The sequence below is a fragment of the Anopheles nili genome, chromosome 3, assembly GCF_943737925.1.
Source record: "Anopheles nili chromosome 3, idAnoNiliSN_F5_01, whole genome shotgun sequence".
Lineage (NCBI taxonomy): Eukaryota > Metazoa > Arthropoda > Insecta > Diptera > Culicidae > Anopheles > Anopheles nili.
The window spans coordinates 49,978,890-49,994,559 of record NC_071292.1 but is presented as its reverse complement, the minus strand read 5'-3'; the positions used below and the strand labels follow the sequence as shown (position 1 = coordinate 49,994,559).

Below are 15,670 nucleotides of genomic sequence, written 5' to 3'. Positions count from 1 at the left end.
CGTCTGAAAAAAATCAAGATACTATGTTTTAGGGACTTTTCAGCACTGACACAGATGTTACTGCTTTTGGCACTGATACAGAAATCTTGCGTGTACACTTTTCTATGACCTTTTCCACGTGCACTTGCACTTGAGCTCGATTGAGAAATAAACACTATACATATAAAATAATATAACCCCCTTGTCACCACTTTCCCAAACACTCTCTACAGGCTCACGCGCAAATACGACGTTCCAGTTCGGATTCGTCGCGCTGGACTTGCTCACGATCGTGATGGAGGACAGCGGCGAGTACCTTTGCCGACTCTCCAGCTCAACCGGAGTCGCGGAGTCCCGCGCCATGTTGAGCGTTCAGCCACGACCGCCGATCGAGCAGCAACCACAACATCCGTCATCGCTGGACCAGATCCAACACCTCGAGGACTACTCCAAGTACGTACGTACTGACAGCATTGAGGAGGTGGTCAACCAGAAGCCAGGCTTCACCCGACCTCTTCAGGACCTTGGAGAGCTGGAAGAAGGCCGCAATGCGCACTTCGAGGCGCAGATCACGCCAGTCAGCGATCCGACGATGCGCGTCGAATGGTACAAGGACGGTCGCCCAATCACGGCTAGCTCACGCATCACGGCCATCTTTAACTTTGGCTATGTGTCGCTCAACATCATGCATCTGCGAGCGGAAGACGCCGGCACGTACACGGTCCGAGCTGTCAACCGGATGGGCGAAGCGATCAGCACGTCGAAGATCACCGTCGTCAGCAAGGCGCCGGTAACGGGTGACCTGGGTATCTCGGAACAGCGCAACTATATCCAGAAAATCGAGGAGCTCGAACAGTATCAGAAGTACCAAAACATGAAGTTCTACGAGGAGACGCCCGAGAGCACGCAGCGTCCTGAATTCAAGAGTCCCATCTCGGATCAGCTGAACGTGCGTGAAGGTGGTTTCGCTCATTTTGAGGCCCGTTTGGAACCTGTTGGTGATGCGACACTGCGCGTTGAGTGGCTTAAGGATGGTCACCCAGTGGAGGCGAGCTCACGTATCACGTCGTTCTGCAACTTCGGGTATGTGGCGCTCACCATCAAGCAGGTGACCGTGCACGATGTTGGCACCTACACCTGTCGCGCGTACAACTCGCTGGGTGAGGCACACGTCTCGGCTCAGCTGACGGTGTTGACGCGTCAGGATATCATCGTGGATTCGCAGACGAGCCACATGGGTATGGAGAAGATCCAGTACCTTGAGGACTCGTCACGGTACAGCCGCACTACGCAAGAACAAGTAGAGCAGCAGGTCGTTGTGCAGCCGCAGCCTCGATTCTTGGGACCGCTTAAGGGCACAAACCGTATTGTGGAGGGACAGCGTGCGCACTTTGAGGCACGTCTCGAACCACAATCGGACCTGACAATGCGCGTCGAGTGGTACCATAATGGACGTCCGCTGATGAGCGCTAACCGTATCCAGACGTACCACGACTTTGGGTATGTGGCGTTGGATATCTTGGACGTGCGTGCGGAGGACTCCGGTACCTACACGCTGGTGGCCGCGAATAGCTCGGGACAGGCGCAGGTTGAGGCGACGATGGTCGTTGAAAGTAAGTATACTATGGTGGGTTGATAGAAACATTCCACAAACGATTGAGTGCTGCTTTTTTGACATTTGTTTGTATGCTAATTCTGTATAAGAAAAGAGGCTATCGTAATAATGGGCATCCTCATTTCCTTTCCAGCTCGTGCTGCCATCGACACCACCAGCATGCACCACGTGGTCGAACGCTCGCAGCAGAAGGTCGAGAAGCAGTTCGTCGAGCCGCAGTACCAGATCGAGGAGCTATGCAAGTCGAAGCCGATCTTCACACAGCCACTCTCAGATCCGCAGCCCGTCGGCGAGGGCCGTAACATCCATCTCGAGTGCAAACTCGAACCCCTAGGTGATCCAACGATGCGTGTCGAATGGTACCACAACGGACGCCCGATCACCGTCGGATCGCGCTTCAAGACTTACTACGACTTTGGCTTTGTAGCCTTAGACATTCTGCACTCGACCGCCATGGACTCAGGCGAGTACACCGTGCGAGCAACGAACCAACTAGGATCATCTCACACATCCGCATGCGTGCGTGTCATCACCCGTTCGGACGTCATTACGGAGGCACAAAGCGAAATGTCCGTCGAGCAGATGCAGTACCTCGAGGACGCATCGCGTATGCGTCGTGATGTCCTGGAGGACATCACCGTTATGTCACCGCCTCAGTTTGCACGCTCACTCCACAACGTGGAAACGTTCGAGGGCACCAACATTCACCTCGAGTGCCGTCTGCAACCTGTCGGTGATCCGACGATGCGCGTCGAGTGGTTCGTGAACGGACTTCCGGTCAAGATTGGACACCGGTTCCGACCGGCGTATGAGTTTGACTACGTAGCGCTCGACCTGCTCGGTGTGTACGCCGCTGATTCTGGTGTGTACACCTGTCAGGCACGCAATTCGCTCGGTGAAGCTGTCACCTCGTGCTCGGTACGCATCATGGCGAAGAAGGACTTAATCCTTGAGACGCAGTACCCGGCTGGGCTAGAGAAGCTGCAGTACTTGGAGGACATCGCGCGTTACCGCAAGACCGAGTACGTGGATGAGATCGTGAACGTGAAACCGCGATTCCTGACCAAACCGAAGAACATCGATCGGGCCCAGGAAGGTGGTCATGCACACTTTGAGTGCAAGCTGGAACCAGTGACGGATCCGAACCTGAAGGTGGAGTGGTACAAGAACGGTATGCCCATCACCGTAGGACATCGGTTCCGGCCGATTCACGACTTTGGGTATGTGGCACTTGACATCGTTGATCTGATTGCGGAGGACACAGGCACGTACATGTGCCGAGCCGTAAATCTGGTCGGCGTGGATGAGATCGCTGTACAGCTGGTGTGCCGCGGATCGCAGCAGATCCTGACGAACACCCAGAACGAGATGGGACTGGAGCAGATCCAGTACCTCGAGGAGAAGACGCGCCAGCAGCGATCGGAGTACCTCGACGAGATGACAACTCAGGCACCGACCTTCACAACTTCGCTGAAGCACATCGAGATCAAGGAGGGTCAACGTGCGCACTTCGAGTGCCGACTCATTCCGGTGTCGGACCCGACGTTGCGTGTTGAGTGGTACCACAATGAGGCCCCGGTTAAGACTGGCTCGCGATTTACCGAAACGAACAACTTCGGTTTCGTGGCGCTAGACATCATGGGCTGTTTGGGTGATGACTCTGGCACGTACACCTGCCGAGCGGTGAACGCACTTGGTGAAGCCGTCACTTCGGCGACTTGCGTTGTGCACACGCGCAAGAGCATCTACGCGGAGTCGCAGCACGAGCATGCGCTGACGAGCCTTCGCTATCTTGAGGATAACGCGCGTTACCAGCGTGACACTGAGGTCGACGAGGTGATCACGCAGGCGCCAGTGTTCACGCTGCCAGTGAAGGACGTTAAGGCTGCCGAGAACCAGGCCGTGCACTTCGAAGCGCGTTTGGTACCAGTAGGTGATCCGAAGATGCGTGTCGAATGGCTGCGTAATGGCGTGCCGATCGAGGCGTCGAACCGTACTACGACCATGCATGACTTTGGCTACGTAGCGCTCAACATGAAGTACGTCAATCCGGAGGATTCGGGCACGTACACCTGCCGAGCGACGAATGATCTTGGTCAGGCTGTCACCTCAGCTAAGTTGGTTGTCCAATCGAAGGCGTCGCTTGACCTGGAAACGCAGAATGAGAGCGCGTTGGAGAAGATCCACCAGCTTGAGGATGCTATCAGGTTCCACCGTCGTGAAGAAGAGGACGTAGCTGTCACGCAGCCACCTAAATTCACGACGAAGCTGCATGGACCGACAAACCTCGTGGAGGGACAAAGCGCTCACTACGAATGCCGCATCGAGCCGTACCCGGATGCGAGCCTGAAGGTGGAGTGGTTCCACAATGGACAACCTCTCACTACCGGTCACAGGTTCCGCACGACGTACGACTTTGGATTCGCTGCGCTTGACGTGCTGACGGTGTACGCCGAAGACTCCGGCGAATACACGTGCCGTGCCACGAACCATCTGGGCTCGGAAACTTCTGCTATTTCGCTGAATGTCACCCCGAAGGCGGGCATTGTGCGTGAAACGCAGCATGAGGGTGCACTGGAGAAGATCCAGTACCTCGAGTGTGATGCTCGGTATGGCCGCAAGGGCGAAGATGAGATGTATGTGGCCGAAAAGCCACAGTTCGGACGACCACTTAAGAATGCCAGCGTTACTGAGGGATTGCCGGTACATCTGGAGGCGACACTGACGCCTGTTAACGACCCAACGATGAAGGTGGAATGGTACTGCAATGGACGTCCGATTCAACAGGGCCACCGGTTCAAGACGACGTACGATTTCGGTTTCGTAGCTCTCGACATTCTTTATGCGCACGCTGAGGACACGGGTACTTACATGTGTAAGGCAAAGAATGCAATTGGAGAGGCTGTTACGACATGCGCTGTTAAAGTCACAGGTAAGTGTGAGGTTGAGGAAGTGTTTGAAAGGTTGATCAGAGAGTTTGCTCGATCCTAATCATCTATTTCGTTGTGGATTCCTTTAGCAAATGCTGGATTATACTTAGAGACGCTTGACGAACAGCGACTGCAAAAGATAAAGGAACTGGAGAGCTACCAGAAACCACACACACCGGACGTCGAACCGGCGAAGCAGAAGCCCGTTTTCCTGACGCCATTGACCAGCCTCGAAAACCTGAAGGAGGGTGACTACGCCCACCTCGAGTGCCGCGTTGAACCGATCAACGATCCGAACCTAAAGATCGAGTGGTTCATCAACGGTAAGGCGATTCGTGCTGGTCATCGGTTCCGCACAACGCACGACTTCGGTTACGTCGCGCTGGACATCCTCTACGTATACGGTGAGGATAGTGGCACGTACATGTGCAAGGCCACCAACCACGTCGGAGAAGCGGTCAGCACGTGCAACATTCGCGTCACGAACAAGCGCAACATCATCTTCGACTCGCAGCATCCGGATGGTTTGGAGAAGATCCAGAAGCTCGAGGCGCATCTGCGCCCATCTCGACTGGAGCTGGACGAACCGGAGGTAACAGCGCCACGCTTCGTGACGGAACTCCGCGGAACTACGGAGATCCACGAAGGCCAAACGGCGCACTTCGAGGCACAGGTCGAACCCATCCACGATCCGAACCTGCGCATCGAGTTCTACCACAATGGTAAACCGCTGCAGTCGGCATCACGCTTCCACATCACGTTCGATTTTGGATACGTCGCGTTGGACATCCAGCACGTCGTGGCTGAGGACGCTGGCGAGTACATGGTGAAGGCGATCAACGCCAAGGGTCAGTGTAAGTCGTCGATCCGCATGCAGGTGTCGGCGAAGGGCGCCATCATCTCGGACACGCAACATCCTGAGGGATTGGACAAGATCCGTCAACTTGAAGGTGCCAGTCCGTTCCGCCGACCAGAAGTACAAGAGGCGATCACGAAACAGCGACCGGTGTTCACGCAACCCCTGCAGAACATTGACTTTGTCGCTGAAGGTCAAACGGCACACTTCGAGTGCCGGTTGATTCCGGTTGGAGATCCAAACCTTCGTGTGGAATGGTTCCGCAACGAGCAACCTCTGGAGGATAGCTCGCGCATTGCTAAGCAGCATGACTTTGGGTTTGTTTCGATGGACCTGCAGCATGTGCGCGAAGAGGATGAAGGCGTGTACATGTGCCGTGCGATCAACCCACTTGGAGAGGCCGTTACCACGGCGTCTATGCGCGTCCGTACGAAGGCCAGCATCCAGATGGACTCGCAACACCCAGAGGGCATGAAGAAGATCATTGCTTTGGAGCAACCTCATCAGCAGCGTGCAGAAGATCGTGAGGCCGCGTTTGAGAAGCCCATTTTCACGCAGCTGTTGACAGGACCTTCGGAATTGTGGGAGGGCCAACATGCGCACTTCGAGGCACGTGTGGTTCCAGTGGGTGATGCAAGCATGAAGTACGAATGGTACGTGAACGGTGTCGAGCTGAAGATGGGCTCGCGCTTCCGTACGACCAACGACTTTGGATTCGTGACGCTGGACATCAACTCGGCGGTTGCGGAGGACTCTGGCGTGTACATGTGCAAGGCGATCAACCGCGCTGGTGAGGCTGTCTCCTCTACCACGATGAAGATCAAATCGAAGGCATCGATCGCTGGTGAACCACTACTTCCGGAGGCATGGGAGAAGATCCAGTTGAAGGAAGCCGCTATGAACCGCGTGCCAGATATGTTCGTTGACACGACGCCCCAACAGGCACCGGTGTTCACGACGCATCTAGAGAGCCACGATAAGCTGCAAGAGGGCCAGCACGTCTATCTGGAGGCACAGGTCGAACCACGAGCTGATCCGAACCTGCGCATTGAATGGTTCAAGAACGGTATCGCGATTACTACGGGCGCTCGTATCCGCAGCACGTTCGATTTCGGACTTGTTACGCTCTCGATCAACGGTCTGCGAGCGGACGATTCAGCGATCTACACCTGCAAGGCGACGAACAACCTTGGTGAGGCCGTTTCTACTGCCACGCTCAAGATCGACGCTAGCCACTGGCTGCTTGGTGACACGATGCATCCTTCATCGGTGCAGAAGATCCAGGACCTTGAGGCACCTCGGTTGAATCTACGTGACGTCCCAGAGGACCAGTTCGAATCACCAGTGTTCGTGAGCCACCTGAACAACGTGGAGATCCGCGAAGGTGAGAACGCTCACTTCGAATGCCGCGTGGAACCGTCCAAGGACCCGACCATGCAGATCGAGTGGTTCGTCAATGGAAAGCCACTACCAACTGGATCACGTTTCAAGACGACGTACGATTTTGGATTCGTGTCGCTCGACCTCACGGGTGCTTATGCCGAGGACTCAGGCATTTACACCTGCAAGGCAACCAACGCCAAGGGCTCAGCATCCACCTCGGGCTCACTGCGATGCACCAGCACTACCACGATGTACCTGGACACGCAACACCCGCAGGGTAAGGCCGGCCTTGAAGCCGTACAGGACACCGAAGCTGCCCTTGCCAACCGCTACAAGCGACAGGACTCGAAACCAGATGCTGCCTTCCCGAAACCACAATGGACCGTACAGCTACAGTCGGAGTTCCGGCTGAACGAAGCCGAATCACTGCACCTGGAAGGACAGGTCGAGCCAAAGGAAGACCCGAACCTGCGCATCGAATGGTACTTCAACGGAAAGGTGCTCGAGCACGGTTCGCGCTTCAAGATGACCAGCGACTTCGGTTTCGTGACGCTCGATCTCACGGAGGTGTACGAGCGCGATCAAGGTATCTACACCTGCAAGGCGTACAACCGTGCCGGTGAGGCGTTCACCTCCTCGACGGTGTACTGCGCCACGAAGGAGAGCCTGATCGAGCGCACGCAACACCCGAAGGGTACCGAGGGTCTGGAGAAGATTCAAGATCTCGAGGATTCGCTACGTCGACCGGATGGCGAACAGGCGGACTCGGACGCAGGTCATGCGCCACGTTTCACGTCGGAGTTCGTGAAGCTGACGAACGTCGGAGAGGGTGAGATCGCGCACTTTGATGCCACGCTCATCCCAACAGGCGATCAGTCGATGACCATCGAGTGGCTGTACAACGGTCGTCAGCTGGAAGCAAGTCACCGCGTGCGTACAGTGTACGCCTTCGGTATGGTTGTTCTCGAGATCCTTGGAACCAAGATTGAGGACTCGGGTAGCTACACGTGCCGTGCCACTAATCGTTGGGGCTCAGCCGAGATCAGCGTTGATCTGGAGTGCGTGGACAAGTCCGCAGGACAGAAACCACGTTTCACAACTCAACTGCAATCGCTCGAGGGTCTGAAGGATGGCCAGTCGGCGCACTTCGAGTGCACGCTGGTGCCGGTGAACGATCCAGACCTGAAGGTGGAATGGTTCCACAATGGACAGCCAATGCGCCACTCGAACCGCATCAAGCCAGTGTCCGACTTTGGCTACGTTCTGCTGGACATTGCGTACGTACAGAGCCACGATTCGGGCGAGTACGTGTGCCGTGCGTCGAACAAGTACGGTGAGGACTCGACCCGCGCAACGCTGAAGTGCTTCGGCAAGGGTGGTGTATATCTGGAGTCGTTGCAACCGGACTCATTGGCGCGTATCCGCGAGCTCGAGAGTCAGTCGGGCGTGAAGCAGACCGCAGCAGGATCACCAGTTGGTGAGGCACCTCGTTTCACGACGAAGATCAGCGACATCACGAAACTGGTGGAAGGCCAGAGTGCTCACTTCGAGGCACGTCTAACGCCCATCAACGATCCCGAGCTGGTGGTCGAGTGGTACTGGAATGGACAGAAGTTGCCACATGGACACCGATACCGGACGTTCCATGATTTTGGTATCGTCATCCTGGACATCCTGTACTGCTACGAGGAGAATTCGGGCGAGTTTGAGTGCCGTGCGACGAACAAGTATGGTTCAGACAGCACTAAGGCGTCGTTGCGTTGCGTCTCGAAGGCGAACCTGATCCTGGACTCGCAGCTACCCCGTGGTATGGAGGGTGGACTGGAGAAGATCCAGACATTGGAAGACTCGCTGGTGCGTACGCGCGATGAACGCGAACGTACTGAGGGTGGACGTGCGCCAGTCTTTACGACACCGCTTTCGAACATCGATTCACTGCGTGAAGGTGAAAGTGCTCACTTTGAGGCGAAGTTGACGCCAACGGACGATCCGAAGTTGAAGGTGGAATGGTTCTGGAACGGTAAACCACTGAAGACGGGTTCACGCTTCCGCACGTTCTGCGACTTTGGATTCGTGATCCTTGAGATCTCACCTGTGTACCCAGAAGACTCGGGCGAGTACTCGTGCCGTGCTACGAACGAGTATGGTGAAGCCGTCACCAGCTCGACTATGCGTGTCCAGGGCAAGCGCAGCATCATCCTGGAGTCACAGCTGCCTAAAGGTATGGAAGGTACGATCGAACGCATCGCTGAGCTGGAAGGTCTTGGAATCCCGCACGGTGGACTTGGTTCCCCAGACGATGACACCGGTAAGCCACCGGAGTTCATCACCACCCCGTCGGATATGACGTTGACGGAGAATTCGCTGGCACACTTCGAATGTCGATTGACACCGATCAACGATCCAAGCATGCGAGTTGAGTGGTACCACAATGGTAAGGCACTGTGGGCCGGTTCACGCATCAAAACGATCAACGACTTTGGATTCGTGATTCTCGAGATTGCGGGATGTTATCAGCGCGATTCGGGACTGTACACCTGCAAGGCAACCAACAGGCATGGTGAGGCTACCGTCTCATGCAAGCTGACTGTGAGAGGTCGCCAAGGCATCATCATGGAACCTCAGTTGCCGTCCAACTTCCGCACTGGTACGGAGAGCATTCAGAAGCTCGAGGAACAGCTGCATAAGCGCGAGGAACTGTTGGCTGATGAGGAAGAAGGCCGTCCACCGAAGTTCGTCGTCGAAATCAAGGACAACGTGGACGTGCCAGAGGGCGGACCAGTGCACTTCGACTGCCGAGTAGAGCCCGTGGGTGATTCGTCACTGCGCATCGACTGGTACCATAATGGCAAACCATTTGCGACCGGATCTCGAGTGCATATGCTGAACGACTTTGGATTTATCGCCCTTGACATGGATTACGCGTACGTGCGCGATTCGGGCGTGTATGAGTGCCGTGCCACCAACAAATGGGGAACGGCCTCGACAACCGCCAAGGTCACGGTAGTTGCTCGCGGTGGTATTGTGCTGGACTCACAGCTACCTGAGGGTATGACGGCCTCGAAGCTGAAGGAGTTGGAACGTGGCAAGGTGACGCTTGCAACCCAGGAAGAACGTACCTTTGGACCACCGAAGTTCGTGTCACAGATCCAGTCTGCCACGATCGATGAAGGTGAAACGATCCGCTTCGAATGCCGCGTTGAGCCTAAAGAGGACCCGAAACTGCGCGTCGAGTGGTTCCGCAACGGAAAACCACTGCCAAGTGGCCACCGATACCGCACGATCTACGATATGGGCTTCGTCTCGCTGGACATCCTGTCGGTGTACACGGAGGATGCGGGCGATTATACCTGCCGCGCGTACAACGAGCACGGTGAGGACGTAACGAAGGCGCACGTCACCTGCAAGAAGTTGCCCTCGATCGTGCTGCAGAACCAAATCCCGAAGGGTATGCAGAAGTCCGAGACACTGATGCAGATGGAGGCGACGATCAAGAAGTACACGGAGGAGATCTTCCTGACTGAGGACGATCTGTTCGATCCGGATCGCAAGCAACCTCCTCGGTTTGTCGTGCAGATCAAGGATCAGACTAACCTGGTTGAGATGCAGGCGACGAAGTTCGAGTGCCAACTGGCACCGGTTGGTGATCCGGATATGAAGGTGGAATGGTTCTACAATGGCAAACCGTTGCCGTACAGTAAGTGCACCGTTTTAGAACTCGTACAGGTGTTCAAAGTGTCATTTAAAACGTTATAATTTTGTCACAATTTACAGAGAACCGTTTCACGCCGATCTACGACTTTGGTTATGTGGCAATGAACTTTGGCTGGATCTACCCCGAGGACAGTGGCGAGTATCTGTGCCGTGCTACCAACCTTTACGGTATGGATGAGACGCGCGCCATCATCAAGACTACTGGCAAGCCAGGCATTGTGTACGACTCACAGCTGCCGAAGGGCATGAAGAGTATCCAGAAGATCCGTGAAATGGAAGCTTTGTGGAACCTGAAGTAAGTTGCTTTGATCACGAGTCAGAAAGCGTTTACCATTCTCTAACTGCTCGAATTTTTCAACAGCATCCCCGAGGTTATCGATGAGACGCAGAAACCGAAGAAGGAACCGGCGTTCGTCAGTCGCCCAGAATCGATCGAGGTCGAGGAAGGCGAATGGGCTCGCTTCTGCTGCCGTGTCACTGGTCATCCGAAACCACGCGTCATGTGGCTTATCAACGGACACACGGTTGTTAATGTAAGTCATTTTTTTAATAAGAATAGCTCTCTGAGGACATTTTGACAGTCCCTAACATCTCTGCTAATTTCTAGGGTCAACGCTACAAGCTCACCTACGACGGTATGTATCACTTCGACATCCCGAAAACGCGTCAGTACGACACCGGTAAGATCGAGGTGATCGCCCGAAGCTCCGTCGGTGAAGCCGTTGCTAGCTGTGAACTGAAGATCACTCCACGCCGAGATGACTACCGCGGTGTGCTGAAGAACTCCCCAAGACGTAAGTAGTCTCACACACGCACCCACTAGACCTCACCACCTGCAGTATACTGTTCCTTACTCCGCTGCGGCAGCGCAGGCCGCGAACATCTATCGCTACTCTCAACTCTCTATCTACTAGCCACGTATAACACGCACTCACTCACTTACTCGTACTACTACTTACCACTCACAAAAAAATAAAACAACACTGACAAGTGTTACGCTTTTGGGTAGAGGTATTGCTCCGTTGAGTCTGCGCTCCTGTACTGCATCGGAGCTCGCAGACCAACGGTGGTGGCGTATTACTACACTAACACTGAGGCCTTCAACTGGACCACTTCGAGAACAAAACAGCACTTCAGCATTCCACCGTTGAAACAGTTCACATTCCACGTTCGCTGCTCAGCAGCAACCAAAACCATATCAAGTCAAAATGTTCCCATTATCCTTCCACATATCCTTCTATCCTACGTACCCGAAAAGAGAAGAAAAAAAACAACACAACCTTTCCCTAGCAAAATCAGATATAGCAACGGAGTTCAGCTGACGTTTGTGCAAGAATAGGAGCTCTGGTGGAACTCTCATCGCTAGTGCTGTTGCAGCTTGCAGGTCCAGGACGTGGAAGAGCTTTTCTGCGCCGCAAAACTCACGAGAGTTCGTCGTCTAATTCACTGGGTTCTTCTATCGAGTGATCGCACTGGCTCTCGCTCTCTATCTTTCCCTGTAGTCGAGCAGCACCGTATGGAACTAATCATGTTTTCTTTCTTTTGCTCGTTTTGTACATACCTGGCATACCTTTATGGGTGCTTTTCCGTTTGGTTGCGGTTTCTTGGACCACCGTTGCTTTCTATTGACTGACCATTTCGTTACTTTATTAATCCCTTGTTAAAGTCTCGCTTGTTCTCGTGGTTCTGGTTATTAAGAGCACAGCTAGCTGCGTGCTATCAGGTAAGATGCCAGTGTAAGGCAGCGAGAACAGCTTGATGATGCTTTCTAAGGTGGCAGTCACTAAAATCTTTCAATCCCTTTCTCTCTGAAACTGATACTATTAATCGTGTATTAACTATGCCGTCTTCCTTACCGCACATTGCTCGAAGTTTATCCCCTAGCCCCGGTCAGCATGCGTGCATTTCCCTGCTAGATCTTCTTGGCTTGTTTTCCAAATCAGCGATCATATGGCACGTGGTTTTTCTTCCCCAAAATTCAACGAATATGTACAAAGAAAAAGCGTCACCCCCGCGTTGGGAGGTCGCGCTTGGTTGCGCCTTGTGTATTGTTGCCACAATCACCCAATCCCAACTTTTTCCAACCCAAATTACTTTGATTAACAGCATGGTACGACTACGATCTAGTCGCGTATCAGAAGGGCCGCAATGAGACCGATCTTGAGGTGACCCTGCAGGAGGAGAAGGTGAAGAAGAAGCGCGTCGTCAAGGTGGTGCAGAAGGCGAAGGCCCGCAAGGACGGTGAAACCGAGTGGCAGAAGACAGTCAAGCAGAAGAAGGGCGAAGACTACTACAGCAAGCTGGCCGAGCTGGAGAACGAACAGATCACCAAAGAACAGAAGATGCGTGAGGAAAAGCACCAGTTCGCCATTCCGGGCGAGAAGGTCGTCAGCCAATCGATCGCGAAGGGCATGGCCAGTGCCTACGAGCAAACTTTGTAAGTACTCTTGCTTTGTTAGATACAAACACAAATAACCTTACTATCTACGTAATATCCCTTTAATAATCCCTGATTAACCTATGACGATAAATTTCGTCCCATTTTCTATTTTCTCTTATGCGATTCTTAGGGAGGAAACCAAAGAAAGCGAACAGGTGGACCTGATCGAAGCCCCGAAGATGAAGCTGATCCCAGAACCCACAGAAACCTCGGTACAAGGCAAAGAGGTGCACGTTTCCCAGCAGAAGCAAACGCAAAAGGAGGTGTACGATGACAAGGAGATCATCCGCAAGATCACGGCCACCGAAACAACGGAAATGGAGCACAAGGGCACCACACACGAACGTGTCGTTGAGGGCCCAGTGCAGCCAGCCAAACCGCCGGTATTCACGCGCAAAATCCAACCATGCCGAGCGTTCGAGAATGAACAGGCTCGCTTTGAGGTGGAGTTCGATGGTGAACCAATGCCGACGGTCCGGTGGTTCCGCGAAAACTTCCAGATCAACAACTCCGCAGACTTCCAGATCCACACGTTCGGTTCGAAGTCGGTGCTGATCATCCGCCAGGTGTTCCTTGAGGATTCAGCTGTATTTGCGGTGATCGCGGAGAATCGCGGAGGATCAGCTAAGTGCAGTGCGAATTTGGTGGTTGAACAACGCCGTCAGCAAGGACGTGGTGGCGTTATCCCACCAAGCTTCGTGAGCACCATCAGTGACACGACGGTCACAGCTGGACAGCTGGCACGTTTCGACGCGAAGGTCACCGGCACTAAGCCATTGGACGTGTACTGGTTGAAGAGCGGGCAGAAGATCACACCCAACATCAAGTACAAGACGCTCGAGGAGGACAACAACTACACACTCCTCATCATCGAGGCGTACGCCGAGGATGGCGCTAAGTACGAGTGTGTGGCCATCAACAGTGCCGGTGAGGCGCGTTGTGATGCGGTTTGTACTGTCGATACGCCAGTAACACCGATCATCGAAAAGCCAGCTACACCTGGTACGGAGCGTCCGCCAACCTTGGTGGAACCGCTGAAGGACAAGACCGTACCCGAGGGACAATCGGTCGAGTTCCGGACGCGTGTGACGGGAAAACCGACACCGACCGCGCAGTGGTTCAAGGGAGATAAGCAGATCAAACCGTCGAAGTACTTCCAGATGGGCAAGGATCGGGATGCGTTCACGCTGATCGTTACCGAGGCGTTCCCGGAGGACGAAGGCCAGTATCTGTGCATCGCTTCCAACCCAGGTGGTGAAGTGCACACGACCGCTACGCTGAAGGTGGTCGCACCGGAGATGCCGGATGCTGGACCGAAGCTGAGCGAAATGAAGGATTGCGTCGTGGAAGAAGGCTCACCAGCGCAGTTCAAGACGACCATCGTGGGCAAACCGACCAAGATGACCGTGCAGTGGTTGCGCGAGGGTTTGCTGATTCCGGAGTCGCCCGATTTTCAGGTAAGTGTGCTCAATATCGTAAGTTTATTTTTATGCGCCGCAAGGATTTTTGTGAAATGCCATTCGAAGTTATTCATTGTTACCTCAAAATTGGTCGTAATGTCATCGTAAAAAATGAACAAAATGCATCCTCGAGTGAGGCTTGGCATAAGTTATTTCTCGCATTATAAGTGTGCCCTCGAAAGCATCCTAAGCGCTGTATCTTAATTAACGTAAACGAGTTGATCGACACAAAAAAACGCCCCTGGAACGCTCCCCTGTTGGCGGACGTCTTTGGCACGAGTTAGATGAGCTTGTTAAATGTCACGCCCAACGAATCGTACCACGCTCCAATTAGTTCCACTTGTTTTGGACATTATTCACGCTTGCTTAAAAAACTTTTACGCCAAACAATTCGGGGCACCTGTCGTCGCCAGCGTTGCCAAAGGTAGTGACGTACCAGGCGTCTCCATTTGATTGCCTTGGCTCATCATCACACCATACCGAGCGCTCGCGGTGTCGCAAATTGAACGAGCATATCCATCAGCACGCTCGTTTCGAAGGTTGAGCCCGTTGGCGTCGAAGGGTTATTTTTTTAAATCACGTTGGCAATCATCCCACAAATGAACGCCAAACGCAAGGGAAATGGGACTCCCGTAAATTAGGCACTCGCGTTTTTTTTATGGTATTTTTTTTCACATAATTTCTCAACCCGACGGTTGCATTCGGCATTCTAATCAATCCGTAATTTCCATCCATCCACAGATGATCAACGAGGGCAACAACGCGGTGCTGCTGATCGGCACGACCTACGAGGAGGACTCAGGCCTCTTCACCTGCCGGGTGACCACATCCGCCGGTCAGGTCGAAACATCCGCCAAACTGGTAGTCAAAAGTAAGAATACTCAGTAGAACAAAACAAAAACAAAACCCTCCAAAAACAAAACAAAATCAACAAAATCAAACAAAACAAAAAAACAGCAAAACACCATCAGTAAATAACGTTAAGTTCCGCCCAAGGCTCCAGGCGAGCTGTGTACCTTTTCCCCGGTTGTTTTGTCTCTAAAAACGAAAAGTGTTCGTTGTTGAAGCATTCATGTTCTAACGTCTAACGATAACGCGCCGGGATGCGCGGCGGAGCTTTCGCCGCACGGAGCGGATCGAATGTTGTTTTGCTGTTGTGCTATTTATACCTTAGCTGCCTAGTGTTCCAAAAAAAAATCATTTATTTGTGGTATTTGCGCTTTAATATACGCCGAGGATACGCGCGCGCGCGCGCGCGTGGCTCCAGCGTGCCTACCCAGGGTGGGCAGTTTT

General features: G+C 53.6%; 1 protein-coding gene across 1 annotated transcript in view; it reads left to right on the top strand.

Annotated features, from left to right (window-relative positions):
* The window catches only part of LOC128724535 (titin-like), a 140,577-nt gene that overhangs the window by 65,169 nt on the left and 59,738 nt on the right, over positions 1-15,670 (top strand). The window contains exons 18-26 of the mRNA XM_053818260.1: positions 213-1,592; positions 1,728-4,526; positions 4,614-10,460; positions 10,538-10,772; positions 10,839-11,010; positions 11,085-11,271; positions 12,584-12,914; positions 13,048-14,374; positions 15,119-15,248. Coding sequence (XP_053674235.1) covers positions 213-1,592; positions 1,728-4,526; positions 4,614-10,460; positions 10,538-10,772; positions 10,839-11,010; positions 11,085-11,271; positions 12,584-12,914; positions 13,048-14,374; positions 15,119-15,248 — 12,408 coding nt within the window. The remainder of the gene's footprint in view (positions 1-212; positions 1,593-1,727; positions 4,527-4,613; positions 10,461-10,537; positions 10,773-10,838; positions 11,011-11,084; positions 11,272-12,583; positions 12,915-13,047; positions 14,375-15,118; positions 15,249-15,670) is intronic.